The 15,720-nt window shown below is 42.2% G+C and overlaps 1 protein-coding gene across 19 annotated transcripts in view; it reads left to right on the forward strand.

The window, feature by feature from the left end:
• ADGRL2 (adhesion G protein-coupled receptor L2) overlaps window positions 1–15,720 on the forward strand; it is a 252,946-nt gene that overhangs the window by 214,800 nt on the left and 22,426 nt on the right. For all 19 annotated transcript variants that reach the window (XM_061633470.1, XM_061633468.1, XM_061633465.1 and 16 more), the window contains 2 exons: window positions 825–1,045; window positions 3,606–3,672. In XM_061633470.1, the coding sequence (XP_061489454.1) occupies window positions 825–1,045; window positions 3,606–3,672 (288 nt within the window). The remainder of the gene's footprint in view (window positions 1–824; window positions 1,046–3,605; window positions 3,673–15,720) is intronic.

Here is a 15,720-nt window from a genome sequence, read left to right on the forward strand (position 1 = left end):
GTCAGTAATAGGATTACAGGTACTCTGTGAACATGGCTGATTTTTAATTAATTTCAGCAAAATATGAGACCACTGACAGAGAAAAGTCAAACAGGAGTTTGGATTCCCCCCCCCTCTTGTTTTACACTTTGAAGTCTTGATTCTTTCTGAGTGTTTTATGTATTGCCATGAAAACCTAGAGGGTTGTTTCAAGCATTTCTGAGTTCAAGACTACGTTTTGTAAGGTTTTGTTTTGAAATGAGCTTATGGGAAGCAGTAGAATGGCATGGGGATATTTTCAATTTAATATTGCAAAATGAGAAAAATCCATGCTGACTATAGTATACAGCCACTCTTGTGGCTGTATAATTAAAAGGGAAATATAATATTTTGATAGTGGCACAAGAATTTTCAACAGAAGGTGTAAATAATACATCTAATAGCAGGGTCTCTTTATCTTCTTATACCAAATAATCTGCAATATAAGCCTTACAGCAGAGTGTTAACATTTCACTACAAAAATTAATGGACTGCTTTCTACACGATATTCCATTGTGCCAATGAATGCTAATAGGCACATATTTTCCATATCTTAACTCACAGAGTGAAACAGTGAAAACACTGCAGATACCGAGAACAAAATACAGTTTTCAATAGTTATATAAAGTTTTGTGTTTTGGGGGGAAGTGTGGGGAAAAACCCCTTGTTGAGATTCTTGCTGTATATGCTGTCAACATAATCCAAGCTGGTAATGTCCAAATTATTTCATATTCTGGAAACATCAGAATAAATGGGAAGGTTGAAGGTATTGCAGCTTGCATTTGATTGTTTCTTTTTCTTTGCAGATTGCATGCCCAATATTTGCAGGCCTCTTACACTTTTTCTTCCTGGCAGCCTTTGCCTGGATGTGTCTAGAAGGGGTGCAACTCTATCTCATGTTAGTAGAAGTATTTGAAAGTGAATATTCTAGGAAGAAGTACTACTATGTTGCTGGCTACCTCTTTCCTGCCACTGTTGTTGGTGTCTCAGCAGCTATTGACTATACCAGCTATGGAGCAAAGAACGCGTAAGTAATTGCTAGTGACCTGAGTGTTTCAGGCAAATTTTAAAAAAGCGTGTTAGCTGTCAGAGAGCCCCTGACAGAGTAAAATAGTATCAGAAAGCTTTATTGGTAAGATAATGGCAATGCTGTGCAAATTCCAATCAGATCTTTTGTAATTTTCTAGGTTCAGAGAATTTGTACCCTGGAGAGGCAGATTCTAAATTGTGGCCTTTCTTTTTAACACCAAAGATTGACCCGAAACAAATTGGAGAAAAACTTAATAACTTTTTTCAGCTTCTAATGGATATTAAGTAAAATAAAATAATTCTACTCAAAGTATCTGATTTGCTCACCCTGGTTTTAAGCTTATATTTCATTGAATTTCTTTGTTCAGCTTGCTTTCTAGCTAGCTCTCTTTCTGGATAATGATAGTTCAGTATTTCAGCCCAAATGTTTCACTTTGATAATATTTATCGTGAAAGAATAGCATTAAAATTAGCCCACTGCCTTTTATTTATAAAAATAGAGATATTTATGCAGGTAGACTCAAAATATTTTTGAGGATTTATGTTGCTACAGGCATAAATGCGCCTTCCAATAGAGCTTACTTTGTCCTTTGATGAAATTAGTTACAGTATGGGCAGATACTGCTGAATACAAGAAAGCTGCTTGATTTTGCTGTTGTTGAAAGACAAATGAAAGTGATTCAATAGGGAGCTGCGGTATATGAAAAGTGAATCACTAAGTAAAGTGAGTCCTGATAAACTGATGTTCAGTTTAGTTTAATATTGTTTGTTTTTATTTTAACTATTAAATTTCCAGCAGGGGGGCTAGGACATTGTATTTTTATTATGCTGTTCTGCTAAAAAACACGACATTTAATCACTTTCTGAGTTGGCATTTTTGGGGGATAGTCAAGTGATGTACAGTTAAAACCAGATTTTGAATGTGTAAAGAAAACCTGTGGGTGGGGGAAACCCACATCTATACTCTGCCTGGGCACACAGGCCTATATCAAAGACTAACCCAAAAGGAAGCAGAGTTGTCTATCAAAATACCAAGGTGAGGACTTGTTACATGGCTTCTCATGGCCACTATCCTTATCCAGCAAGCCCTTTGTGTTGATTAGCTTGCCACACAGGTCATTTTATTAATACTCAGTGCTCTTCAACTGGTGGGTTGACCCCCTACCCAAGGTGAGTTGCACCTGTTGCACCACCACTATTTCTTTGATAAAGTTGTTTTAAGAGAAGGACAAAGAGAGCAGGAAGTAATAAATAGGGTCAGAGCGAGGGAGAAAGAAACATGGAGATAGGACATCTGTTCATGATCTTGAATTTCATGTTGAGGTTAGGTTCCGGGTTTGAAAAGTCTAAAGGCTACTGCATCACATCACTGCAATAATTGGCATTATGGAGGCAGTTTGTAATAGTGTGAAGAAAATAGGCAGTGAACAATTATGATAAAAGTGAAAACTGGTGAATAGCCTCAGTAAACAGCTCAGTAAAAGAATTACCTAAACATGTATTCAGCAAGAAAAGACTTTTCTACTTTTTTTGAATAACTGAGTTGGATGATTTATTTTCTCAACTTAGAACACGTATGGTAAGCTAGTGCAGTTTCCCTTGAATGTGCTCATGGATTATATTAATTTCCTCTCACTTGGCCTTCCAACTTATAAAATCATATAATAGTAGAGTTGAGTCTGACCCCCTGCTCAGTGCAAGAATCCAAGTTAAAGCATACCCGATAGGTAGCTGTCCAGCTCCTTCTTGAATGCCTCCGGTGTTGGAGAGCCCACCACTTCCCTAGCTAATTGGTTCCATTGTTGTATTGCTCTAACATTTAGGAAGTTTTCTCGATGTTCATCCAAAATCTGGTTTCCTGTAACTTGAGCCTATTATTCTGTGGCCTGCACTCTAGGATGATCAAGAAGAGATCCTGGCCCTCTTCTGTGTGACAACCTTTCAAGTTTTTGAAGAGTGCTATCATATCTCCCCTCACTCTTCTCAAGGCTAAACATGCCCAGTTATTTCAGTCTCTCCTCATAGGGCTTTGCTTCCAGTCCCCTGATCATCCTTGTTGCCCTCCTCTGAACCTGTTCCAATTTGTCTGCATCCTTCGTAAAGTTCAGTGTCCAGAACTGGTTGTAATGCTCAAGCTGAGGCCTAACCAGTGCCAAATAAAGGGGAACTAGCACTTCACATGATTTGGAAATTATACCTCTGTTAATGCAGCCTAAAAGCATTTGCCTTTTTTGCAGCCACATTGCACTATTGGCTCATATTCCGCTTGTGATCAACAAGAATTCCAAGATCCTTCTCACATGTAGTATGATTGAGCCAAATATCCCTCAATCTTATAACTAGAATAAAGTATAAGGAGGAGATACAGGCAATTGTGTATGGTATCTATTTTCAAGAATGGGGTTTGTGGGAATCTCCTCATGAAGTTGCTAATAAGTCACATCATAGCCAGAAAATGTCCATGTGAATAAGTCCTAAGAGATGTTTTGTACTTTCCATTGGTAACAAGGAGGATATGTGCTGTACTCATGTCATGTTTCCTCTTTTTTCTGTAACAGTTGCTGGCTCAAGGTTGACAACTATTTCATCTGGAGTTTTATTGGGCCTGTTACCTTCATTATTCTGGTAAGAATAAGATCTCTTTTCTCCCCACCCATCTGTCTGCCTCTCTTCCAGTTCACTTGATTTATTACAATGGTAGCTACCAAAAGATTTTGAAAACTAGATACCATTTGTCATAAACTTGTCATAACAAGAACCCTATTGGATCAGACCAAAGGCCCATCTAGTCCAGCATCCTCTTCTCACAGTGGCCTTCCAGATGATTATAGGAAGCTACAAGCAGGACATGAGTGCAACAGTGCTCTCCTGACTTGTGTTCCCCAGCAACTGATGTTCAGAGGCAAACCACAACTGATACTGAAGGCATAACACAGCCATCATCACTAGTAGCCATTGAAAGCCTTTTTTTGTCTAATCCCGTTTTAAAACTGTCGGCCATCATTGCATCCTGTTGCAGTGATTCATGTGCCTATCTGAGCACACCTGCCTCTCTGAACTAGGGTACATTTCTGGTATACGTGTTGTACAGTTGTGATGGTAAATGTACTATAAAACTTACCACTGAGTCATGCACACTGCTATCCCCTTTTGAGGTGATACTTGAGATCCTTCTAGTTTCAGAGCCTTTCGGATTTATTTATATTATTTATTGAGTATTTTCTCCATATGTGCAAAACTAAAGTCATACTGTTTAAAAAACAGGATTGGTCGTGAACTATTATTTATTCAATTAATTTGTTTCTTTTATTTATACTTTGGTCTTTCTCCAAGGAGTTCAGAGTTTCTTATATATGGTTTCCAGGTAGTCTCCCATCCAGGCACTACTTAGTACTAGACCCCTTTAGTTTCAGCAGTTATCATGTGCCTTCAAATCATTCCGTCTCACACATTCCATAATGAAAATGTTAATGATCCCCCTTTTTGGGGGGGGGAGGATAGCATTTTTTACTGTACCAAAAACCATTGTCCTTGATGTGTTGATGCAACATTTAGTTTTGTTGAAGAACAGATTTATCTTCTTGAAGTAGTCTTACAGCCTGACCCTATAAGCTACTATATGTATTGAGCCAACCCATGGCACCTAAGGTCTATCTCTAGGATTGAGTTGCCAGTCTTTATTCTTGATTACCAGTTGTGTCCAGAGAAGATAGGTGTTTTCAGTAAAGCTGCATAGTATGCCCAGACAAATAGTAGTTATTGTTTCAGGCATTCATTACAATAATCATACTGTAAAGAAGACAAAACATTCACATTATCAACACATTTTAAAAACTCTCTCTGGAATTCACAGAGCGTAAACCATTGGTTTGGCGAAAGCAGAATTTCACTTGTGTAACAATGCTTTCTTGCCTGCCCATCCTCCACCCACCCCCTCTCTGCCCCCAAAACCACTCCTGAGAGTTGGGGTGGGGGCTTCTTGTATAGTCTGGAATGTAGTGCAGGGAGCTACAGTGGGAGGAGGGAATCCATATCACTCCTGATATGTATCAGTTCTTCATTCCCTATGCAACTTCTACAACACATTGTATGCCAGTCAGAATGGTCAGAAGTGGCCTTTGAAGGGCAGAAGGGGCTGCAGCAGAGAGGAAGGATCAGGAAAGCCCCATTGTGTGGGCGGAGTTCCATTCATGCTAATCTGGATCAAAGCCAGTATGGTTTCCACTCAAAGTTATAAAAGAGAACTATGAAGAGTGAGTTGTGTGTTACATTATATCTTAAAAATTCTGCACATTAACCAGCAAGTGTTTCCCTCAACTTTTAAGCAACCACTTCAAGTCTGTATATGTAATATTTATCATGATTAAACAGTAAAAATAGTATTTAGCTTGATCATTGGCATATAGTATATACAGTACAGCAGTCTGGAAAAAAATAGCTGATTCTAGCTGTTTCACAAAATGACTGAAGAATTGACAGGAGGTAAAAAGACTACTTTGATTATTCAGGTTTTTTTCACCCTCTATTCTTTGAGTCTTCACTGAAATATAAGCAGATAGATTACTCACATTGACACACCTATGAACCAAAGAATCTCAAGCATCATGACTGATGTGAGCATGCACGGAGGAAACTTGATACAGAAAAACTCTTTTGAGTCATGCAAGTATAGCTAATACTGGAAGATCCTCCCACCTCTAACTTTTAAATCCCTCTGACATTTAAATCATGTTAAAATAGGCAGCTTTTAATTCAGTATACTGGTGTGCATGAATACTGGATATATTTCAAATGAAACAGTAAAGGCTGAATCATCTGCTCCGTTTAGCTTCTTTCTTTCCTCTTAGTAGTATATTTGTAGCTGTGCAACACAATAAATAACATAGGAACTCACCAATTCAGCCATGGCCACTTCCTTTCTCGCCAAATCAGCAAACTTGTCCTTGCAAAATGTAACTCTTGCAAGAACTGAAATAATCTCGCATTTTATACTGCTCAGTGAAGTAGGAACCCAGGAGCTAGAGTTAGGTGGTAAAATGTGTGGTGGTAGAAGGTGACAACACTAATTTTGAACCCTCCCCATCGATAGCAGATGGCACAGTGGGGTGCTGCTGTTCACCTGATCTCCAGTTGGCTGCTTACTGGGAGCTTGAGGGGGAAGGGTGAGGAGGCAGATGGGTTGGCACAGTGCAAACACACTGGTGGAGACAATCCATTGCTCGCACTGGTACGTTTACACCATGCCACTGCCTTGTCCCTCCCCTTCTACCTCCCATTAAGCAGCAGTGATGCTACCAACCAGAAGTCAGGTGAGTGGTGCTGCACTTCCATGCCATCCGCTACTGGTCCCCATACAAAGAAAAAAAATCCAGCAAATAAAATTTTAGTATATCAGGAAGAAAGGTTCTAGCCTAGATTGCATCCAGCATGCCAAGGATTCTGAATGTTTTGTGTAGAGCACCATTTTAAATCGCCATCTTTAAATGCATCTACCTGCAGCCTAAAGTGCTTCAACCTCACAACTCTATCACTCCATTCCCACCTAATTCTGTTGCATGTGTGGATTGGCCTCCCCTTGAGAACAAAGTGGCTGAAACTCATGTGTGAACTACAGTTCAATGATCCAGTATCTCATTTCTCTTTCTCTTTTATTTTTTACAAAAATAAGAGCCTCATTTACTGTGAGCACTACTTTTGTTTAGTTCTCTCTCTCTTTGAATAACATTGCACTTTGTGTGGACCTTGGGCATTGCTGCAGATATTGGTGTTTCCTCATAACCAGGTCAGAGTGAAAATCGGGGTGAGGGACATTTAATCATATTGACCATGTACAGTCAGAGTCTACTATTATTTACTGGCCATGACATTATTATCCTCCTGCAAATCATTTAGGCTGAGAAGTGAAAGGCCTTTGGGAGTAGTATTCCCAACTTCAAAAAATATGAAACAGCAGGTAGCAATCACTGCACAGTTCCTGGGAGTAATTCTTCTCCGGCAATTGCTTTGCCCTCTAATCGTCCCGACCAAAAGAAAAGGAGTGTAATGATTCAAGAACAGTGTAATGTGAACAGTGCAACTGCAGAAGAGCCACGGGCGTACATTAATGTATATGTGCTACCAGCATCATCCAAACATTTAAAATTACAATCCCCACACACATATGGTGATGATTATATAACAACAGCAGCTGTTGTTGCTGCTATTGTGTGCTTTAATTTGGATTCCTGCATTGAGCAGGGGGTTGGACTCGATGGCCTTGTAAGTCTCTTCCAATTCTATGATTCTGTTCTATTTAACAATTTATTTAGCCCCAGCAATGTGCCACAATATTCATGACATACAGTGCCTTGCAAAAGTAATCAGAACCCTGGCCAATGCTCTCATATTACTGAATTATAAATGGCACATTGTAATTTCATTCTGTATGATATTTTATTTTGAAACACTGAAACCCAGAATCAATTATTGTAAGGTGACATTGGTTTTATGTCGGGAAATGTTTGTAAGATACATAAAAAACTGACACATGTTGCAGTTCAGTAATATGAGAGTACTGGTCAGGGGTCTGGTTACTTTTGCAAGGCACTGCAGTTGGAAGCCAAGATGTAAGCCACAATGCAGAATATGCAATGGCACCAAAACACTAGGTTGTATTCAACTAAGTTATAGTCAGGGTAGACTTGCTAAAATAAATGAATCTAGTGGAAATACTGATACATCTCACTGAGATTCAAGCTGGGGTGGGGTATATGGTTTTTATTTGAAAAACAAACAAACATGTTTCTAACCTTCAATAGGATGTGGGAGTATTCTTGGAATGTGTGAGAATAAACTTTCAATCGCTGTGGTAATGGTTGTGCCAAACTTTTTGGTCACTGCCCAGTGTGAACCACTTACAGTTAGCAAAAATCTTCTTTCCTCCTTATGCATATGTTTCTGTTTAAGATTCCAGTCATGGGTTGCCAGTAGAGATCTGTCTATTTGACACTGAATTGAGAATCATCATGTAGTTTAATTTACTGGCCTTAGAAGTTGAGATCTTATATTTCCTCCCAGAGTGTCTTTTCCCACATTTTAATTCATTTTAATATTGTATTTATATATAATTGTAACCCACCCTGGGACATTTTTCTTATTATTGTACCATAATTCAATATTGTTGTTATGTGCCTTCAAGTCGATTACGTCTTATGGCTACCCTATGAATCAGTGACCTCCAATAGCATCTGTCATGAACCAACCTGTTCAGATCTTGTAAGTTCAGGTCTGTGGGTTCCTTTATGGAATCAATCCATCTCTTGTTTGGCCTTCCTCTTTTTCTACTCCCTTCTGTTTTTCCCAGTGTTATTGTCTTTTCTAGTGAATCATGTCTTCTCATGATGTGTCCAAAGTATGCTAACCTCAGTTTCATTTTACTTTCTAATGATAGTTCTGGTTTAATCTGTTCTAACACCCGATTATTTGTCTTTTTCGCAGTCCATGGTATGCACAAAGCTCTCCTCCAACACCACATTTCTAATGAGTTTATTTTTCTCTTATCTGCTTTTTTCACTGTCCAGCTTTCCCATCCATACATAGAGATCAGGAATACCATGGTTTGAATGATCTGACTTTAGTGTTCAGTGATACATCTTTGCATTTGTGGATCTTTTCTAAGAACATAAGAAGAGCCTGCTGGATCAGGCCAGTGGCCCATCTAGTCCAGCATCCTGTTCTCACAGTGGCCAACCAGGTGCCTGGGGGTAGCCCGCAAGCAGGACCTGAGTGCAAGAACACTCTCCCCTCCTGAGGCTTCCGGCAACTGGTTTTCAGAAGCATACTGCCTCTGATTAGGGTGACAGTTCCCTCGTAGCTGCCCTCCCCTGTCCTAGCCTTCTCCTGATTTCTTGACTATTGTCTCCATTTTGGTTAATGACTGTGCCAAGGTATTGATAATCCTTGACAAATTCAATGTCCTCGTTGTCAACTTTACAGTTACATAAATCTTCTGTTGTCATTATTTTAGTCTTCTTGATGTTCAGCTGTAGTCCTGCTTTTGTGGTTTCCTCTTTAACTTTCATCAGCATTCTTTTCAAATCATTACTGGTTTCTGCCAGTAGTATGGTATTGTCAGCATATCTTAAATTATTGATATTTCTCCCTCCAATTTTCACACCTCCTTCATCTTGGTCCAATTCCACTTTCCGTATATGTTCTGTGTATAGGTTAAACAAGAAGGGTGATAAAGTGCACCCCTGTCTCACACCCTTTCCAATGGGGAACCAATCAGTTTCTCCATATTCTGTCCTTACAGTAGTCTCTTGTCCAGAGTATAGTTTCCACATCAGATGCTGTGGCACTCCCATTCCTTTTAAAGCGTTCCATACTTTTCATGATCTACACAATCAAAGGCTTTGCTGTAATCTATAAAGCACAGGGTGATTTCCTTCTGAAATGCCTTGTACCATTCCATTATCCAACATAAGTTTGCAATATGATCTCTGGTGCCTCTTCCCTTTCTAAATCCAGCTTGGACATCTGGCATTTCTCGCTCCATATATGGTAAAAGCCTTTGTTGTAGAATCTTGAGCATTACTTTACTTGCATGAGATATTAAGGCAATAGTTTGATAGTTACTGCATTCCCTGGGATTCCCTTTCTTTGGAATTGGGACACTTCCAGTCTGTGGGCCATTTAAGACACTCCTAAGCCCATTTAAGTTGGAAGCAACTTGCACAGCTAAAATACAATTATTGCATGCTGAAGAAAGATTTCTCTCTCTCTCTCCCCCTCCCTCCCCCCCTTTTTTTCTTTAAAGTTAGATAGGACTGCCTTCCTTCCCAGTAACCTTGCCCATTGTAAGCAATTTAGGAAACACAGGGTGGGACCTATGAAGGAGAATGGTTCACTTTTATTTCAGACTATGGGGCACCAGGGTTATTGTATCTGTGGGAAAAAGTGTGTGAGAGAGTAATGAGCAGCAGAACACCATTAGTATGCCTGAAATGATTTAATGAAAGCTTGGATCATGACACGTCAGGAGCTGTTCTTATCATTTGGACAGCTCCATCTGCATCTTTAATAATTAATTAAGTTCAGCGAGAGTTCAGCTTCCACACTCATTTAGAAGCCTTTTTCAGACAACACTTCTCTGGCTGCCAGTCCCAGAGAGGAATAGGTTTCTGTTTGGCTGAGAGCAAGGATGCAGAGATGCAAGAGCAATTTTAGAGTTGCATTTGCTAGTTAACAAAAGCTCCAAGGAGGGCAAACAGGGTCAGAACATGTGCAGTTCAGCTAGGTGACCTCAGAGTGGTGTTTCTGTTCTTCTGTCTTATCATATCCATGTCAGCACTTCAGGCTGTGTGGAATGAATTTTAAGTTGCTAAGCTCAGATGAACTTGATTCAGTTGAGCAGGTTGATTGCTATAATAAAACAAAGAGTGAGCTTTTGTAAACTCTGGTCAGAAAAGCTCATGATTTCACTTTTTGTTGTGCCCCTTTTCATTTCATATAATTCAAAATGGTTTGAGGTTGGTTAGATTCTCGTTCATGTTGAGCTCCTGTGAGAGATCCTCATGAACCTTATGAATTGCCTGCAGGAACATTACTGACCCAAAGGATTCTGGATGTGGTTCTGTTTCATGAATAGGGAAACATAATCTGCCACTAAAGAGGCAATATCAGTTCTTATTAATGGTACTGTCCAGCCAACCTTGCGGTGGTAGACACTGGAATTTCCTCTGCTGGTCAAAATATAGGCAAAGCTTCAGTGTGAATAATAGAAATTTCAGAAAATATGGAGAGAAATGTCTAATATTTTATATATGCCACATCCTAGATAATTTAATTTACTAGAATGTGGTAAAGATTTGTGATCCAAGTACATGTTTGCTTAGCTCCAGACACCATGTCAGAAATACACCATTCACTTGTTGGTTTGTTAAATTTATTTTCATTTATATGCCACTCTGATATTTCATTCTTCAAAGTGACATACAGCAAATTTAAACAATAAAAATATTTCCAGTGGAAGCTGGAGAACTGAAAACAACTTCCTGCCACTACCACCTAGGTGATATTTTGCCAAACTAGATTATCATATCTTGGTTTAGTAAGCCAAGATATACACAAGCATTTTGTCGGTACACACACTGACTTGCTCCTTTCACAATTAAACTCTTCAAGCACTCATAGTTTCCCTTTACATCTAAACTATGGTTACCAAGTATGGAACAAGGCAGAATCTCAAACCACAGTTTGAAGTTGGTTTAAAATCCTGGCTTGTTCTGAAAATGGAAATCATGGTTTTCCAATTTGGACATAAAGGGGAAACGATAGTTAATTGAATACTTTCTGATTTAATTGCAATGTGAAGAGAAGGGGTTGCATATATCATCAAACAGAGCCAATGTCGCTGGCACTGCTAGATGGGCATTTTAGCCTTTCAAGTGGCATGCATATCATAATTGCCACCACACCCATAAAGAAGACTCATGACACCAAACTTGGAAGAAATAATGTTATATTTATTGAATATATTACAACTTTGGAGAACCTGTGGCCAGTTAAATCAAAGCAACCAAATTCAAAGTATGAGGTGAGGATTAAAATTATATCTGGTAGTTTCCCTCCAATCCCCTGAGCATGTCAATGAGCCACCGTCTATGGCTTCCCAACCAAGAATGGGGATAAAATTCTCTCTCCTTGCTAGAAGAGCCAAGGATGTGTGTCCAGCCTGCACAACCTAATCCTGCTATATTGACGTTCATTCTGATGCACAAATCAGGCCCATGAGGGCATCCCACAGATCCCCACCAAACATGCAACACAGGCAGTTCCTTACAGGAAACATCCCCTTTTTAGAGAAGTTTTAGAGGGTTGTGGCACAGCAATTGCAAGTACTCTTGGATGAAACAGATTATCTTGACCCATTACAGTCTGGGTTCAGGCCTGGTTATAGGACTGAATCAGCCTTGGTTGCCCTGATGAATGACCTTCATCAGGAGAAGGACAGGAGGAGCTCGACCCTGTTATTCTTACTTGACCTCTCAGCAGCTTTTGATACCATTGACCATGGTATCCTTCTGGGCTGACTTGGTGAGATGGGTATCAGAGGCACTACTTCACAGTGGTTCCAATCCTATCTCCAAGGTCGCTCTCAGAGAATAGCATTGGGTGACTGTCTTTTGGCCCCCTGGCAGTTGTGCTGTGGAGTGCAGCAGGGTACCTCTTGTCCCCCATGCTGTCTAACATCTATATGAACCCATTGGGAGTAGTTATCAGGAGATTTGGGCTGAGCTGTTAGCAGTATGCTGATGATACCCAGCTTTATCTAAATCAGGAGAGGCTGTGCAAGCCCTGGACCGGTGCCTGGACTCGGACAATAAACTGAGTCTAAATCCTAGCAAGACAGACACACTATGGGTTGGTGGCTCCCGAGTTCAGATAATTGGTCAGTAGTCTGGGGTGCTCCTGGATCCATCTTTTTCACTAGAGGCCCAGTTGACTTCAGTGACTAGGAGTGCCTTTTACCAGCCTTAGCTGGTAAGACAGCTGTGACTGTTTCTGGACTGGTATATGCTGACCACAGTTGTCTATGCACTAGTAACCTCCAGGTTAGATTACTGTAACATGCTCTGTGTGGGGCTGTCCTTGAGGTTGGTCCAGAAACTGCAGCTGGTGCAAAATAGAGCGGCGCAACTGCTCACTGGAGCAGGGTTGCGAGTGAAGGGGCGAAATAAGACAAGGACACATCCGCTTGGGTTGAACAAGGGCCACTTTATTAAACTATACAAAAACACCTTTTAAAGTGACCTGCAGAGGGAAACCTAGGTGCGGAACTATCTATAAGCAAGCATCTTGCCATACAGCTCACGGGCGACCAGCCTCTGCTTGGGACAAGGGCAAGCCCCATCTGCTTACCCCTTCCGCCAGCCACACCCAGTAGGTGAGTAGGGGGGCCTTCTCAGGTCACCACCCCCCGGGGCCGCACAACCCTCGGGTGGATGAGTTAAGTTGGCCCCAAAAGCAGCCCATATCCTGCCCTCAAGCCGCAAAGCTCTGACAGACAGGCCTCTGGAACCGCCAATCACCTCCAAAGGTGCCTAAGGGGGCCACCAAGCTGTCCTTACCTATTTCCCTTTCCGCACCTTCCCGCCACAAAAAGGGGACAAATCTCTATTTAATCCCCTTTTACCCACTGCCGAGAAGCACCTCTCGCAGACACCTCTGCAGGTCTGCCAAAAAGACGTTACCTGCGTCAGACAGGTGAACGCCATCGGCCCTGTACAGTTCACCCATCCAATGCTGAATGCAGGGTGTGAAATAGCCAACCCCCCCTGCCCCAGAATAGCCAACCGAATTTGCCAGTTGACCTTCTTTCACGCTTGGTCCATCCCTATCGGGCTCCAGACACCACGCCAAACCCTTCACGGGAGTATGTCTGACCAAAGCAGATGTACCCAAGGCCGACGTTGCCTTATTAACTGCATGCCATGCATGCCTGCCAAACTGAGGGCCATGCTCTTTCGTTGCAACTGAGGGCCATGCCCTTAAGTAACCGAGGCCATCGTTGCCTCCTGAACTGCATGTCCACACATGCCTGCCAAACTGAGGGCCATGCCCTTAAGTAACCGACGCCATCGTTGCCTCCTGAACTTCATGTCCGCATATGCCTGCCAAACTGAGGGCCATGCCCTTCCGTTGCCTCCTGAACTGCATGTCCGCACATGCCTGCCAAACTGAGGGCCATGCCCTTCCGTTGCCTCCTGAACTGCATGTCCGCACATGCCTGCCAAACTGAGGGTCATGCCCTTCCGTTGCCTCGCCAACTGCATGTCCGCACATGCCTGCCAAACTGAGGACCATGCCCTTAGGTAACCAAGGCCATCGTTGCGTCCCGAACTGCATGTCTGCACATGCCCGCCACCTGAGGGCCTTGCCTCAAATACTGAGGTCATTCTCAACTCGGGGAATGACCACCACATGCGGAGATGTCTGCACTGAACCAAGCTGGGACAAAGTGGGTAGGAGCCCGTCCCAAAGTATTCCTCGCCAGCCAAGCCACCACACTGCAGCCCATTGACTGAGGCCTAATTGTAAGCCCAGGATAGGGTGCGCAGCTGCTCCATCCCTGTCCAGCAACATTGCCGGTCCATCAATGTTATACGGGTACAACTCCCTTCCCTGGAGACATCTGATTGCTGGAGGGCCCATTGAGACAAATCTCCCTTGGATCCGGCCACCACCTCACCTATCCTAAAAGCTCCAAAAACCAGCATAAGGGCTGCCGCCTGGAATAGTCTGGCTTCATAGCTTGAGGAGCATACTGTTTTTCACTGGCCCACCATACTCAATAAAATGTCCCGTGAGAAAGGGCAACGGGGATCGAGGGTGGCAGGGTGTTCTCTAGCCCACCCAGCTAACATACGGCGGACTCTGAAGTCCCTGGAATAAGTGGGAAAATCATCAGCCTTTACCTCGAAGTGCTTGGACTGAGAGGCCCAGTCTCCAGCCATTCACTAGGCAATCCCAGCAGGTGACTCACTCTGGTGCATAGCCCTTGCCGGCCCAGAAGTCCTGGGAAAAACCCCTCCTGCATTCTGATAGCTGTTGAGCATGCTTGGGCGACAGACCGGCTTATGGCCATCTTTGACTCTGCTCCCCAATCTCCCAATGTGCAGTTGCACAGCACAGCTGAACCACTCTACCTGAGTCTACCTTACCATGCCCCAAAAGAAAACGTTAAAATCTGGGCACTAGAGAACAAAGGAACAGACAAGGGCCATAACCCTACCTAAAATGGACAGGAGAGTTCCCAAGCCTCACTGCCTATAAGTCCAACCCTGCAGCCAGCACAAAACCCCTGATGCATCCACAGACTTCCAGTTCTACCTCCCAGACCTACCTAGAGATGCTATGGACCTTCCGCCTGCAGTTCAGAGGCTCTAGCCATGAGCTATGTCACGTAATTCTACAGCAAGTTAGTTAGTTCTTCCCCAGGAGTGTGGGAAAACTAGACCAAACGATTTGGGCAAGAATATAAAATGTAACCTGCAGTTTGGCTCTAATTTCTTGATCAATATTTGATCACAACAAGCATTAAATTATTATACAGCCACAAACCTGAACCTGTAGTAAGGCTGTGGAAGCCCTGCTATGACCTCATAAACCACCGGAAAAGACCTCTAATACCTGGAGGGCAGACAAGAAACACTTACTGACTGACCACATGAGTATGATTGGTGGTGATTTAGGTGGTATGCCCAGGAAGGTTAACACCGGGCAGGATGGTCCATTGACACAGCCATTCAGATGAACCAGTTACATAGCCATTCCATAATCTGTGACATCAGGTGTTAACATGCATCCAAATTGATTTATTTTTTACCCTCTCATCCCAACAGCCCCTTCAAGGAAGGAGCTGAAGTGCTCCATGCGAGAATAGAGCGGCCTATATGTAATGCTCTACCTCATAGAATTGACTGAAAAGGCAAAAACCCAGCAGCTATAAATCCCCTTGTATCCCCACAGTAGATGAAAAAACAGATTAGATGTCATACTTTCCCATAGGCAGTGCATTAACTAACTGGTAGGAAGCCATTACTGATTGCCATAGTGTCTATGCCCAAGACAAATTTAAGAGTGCAGTCCCTTAAGGTAAGCCCTGAGACTACAATATGGGATCCAGAAACT

Source organism: Rhineura floridana, chromosome 6, assembly GCF_030035675.1.
Source record: "Rhineura floridana isolate rRhiFlo1 chromosome 6, rRhiFlo1.hap2, whole genome shotgun sequence".
Taxonomy (NCBI): Eukaryota; Metazoa; Chordata; class Lepidosauria; order Squamata; family Rhineuridae; genus Rhineura; species Rhineura floridana.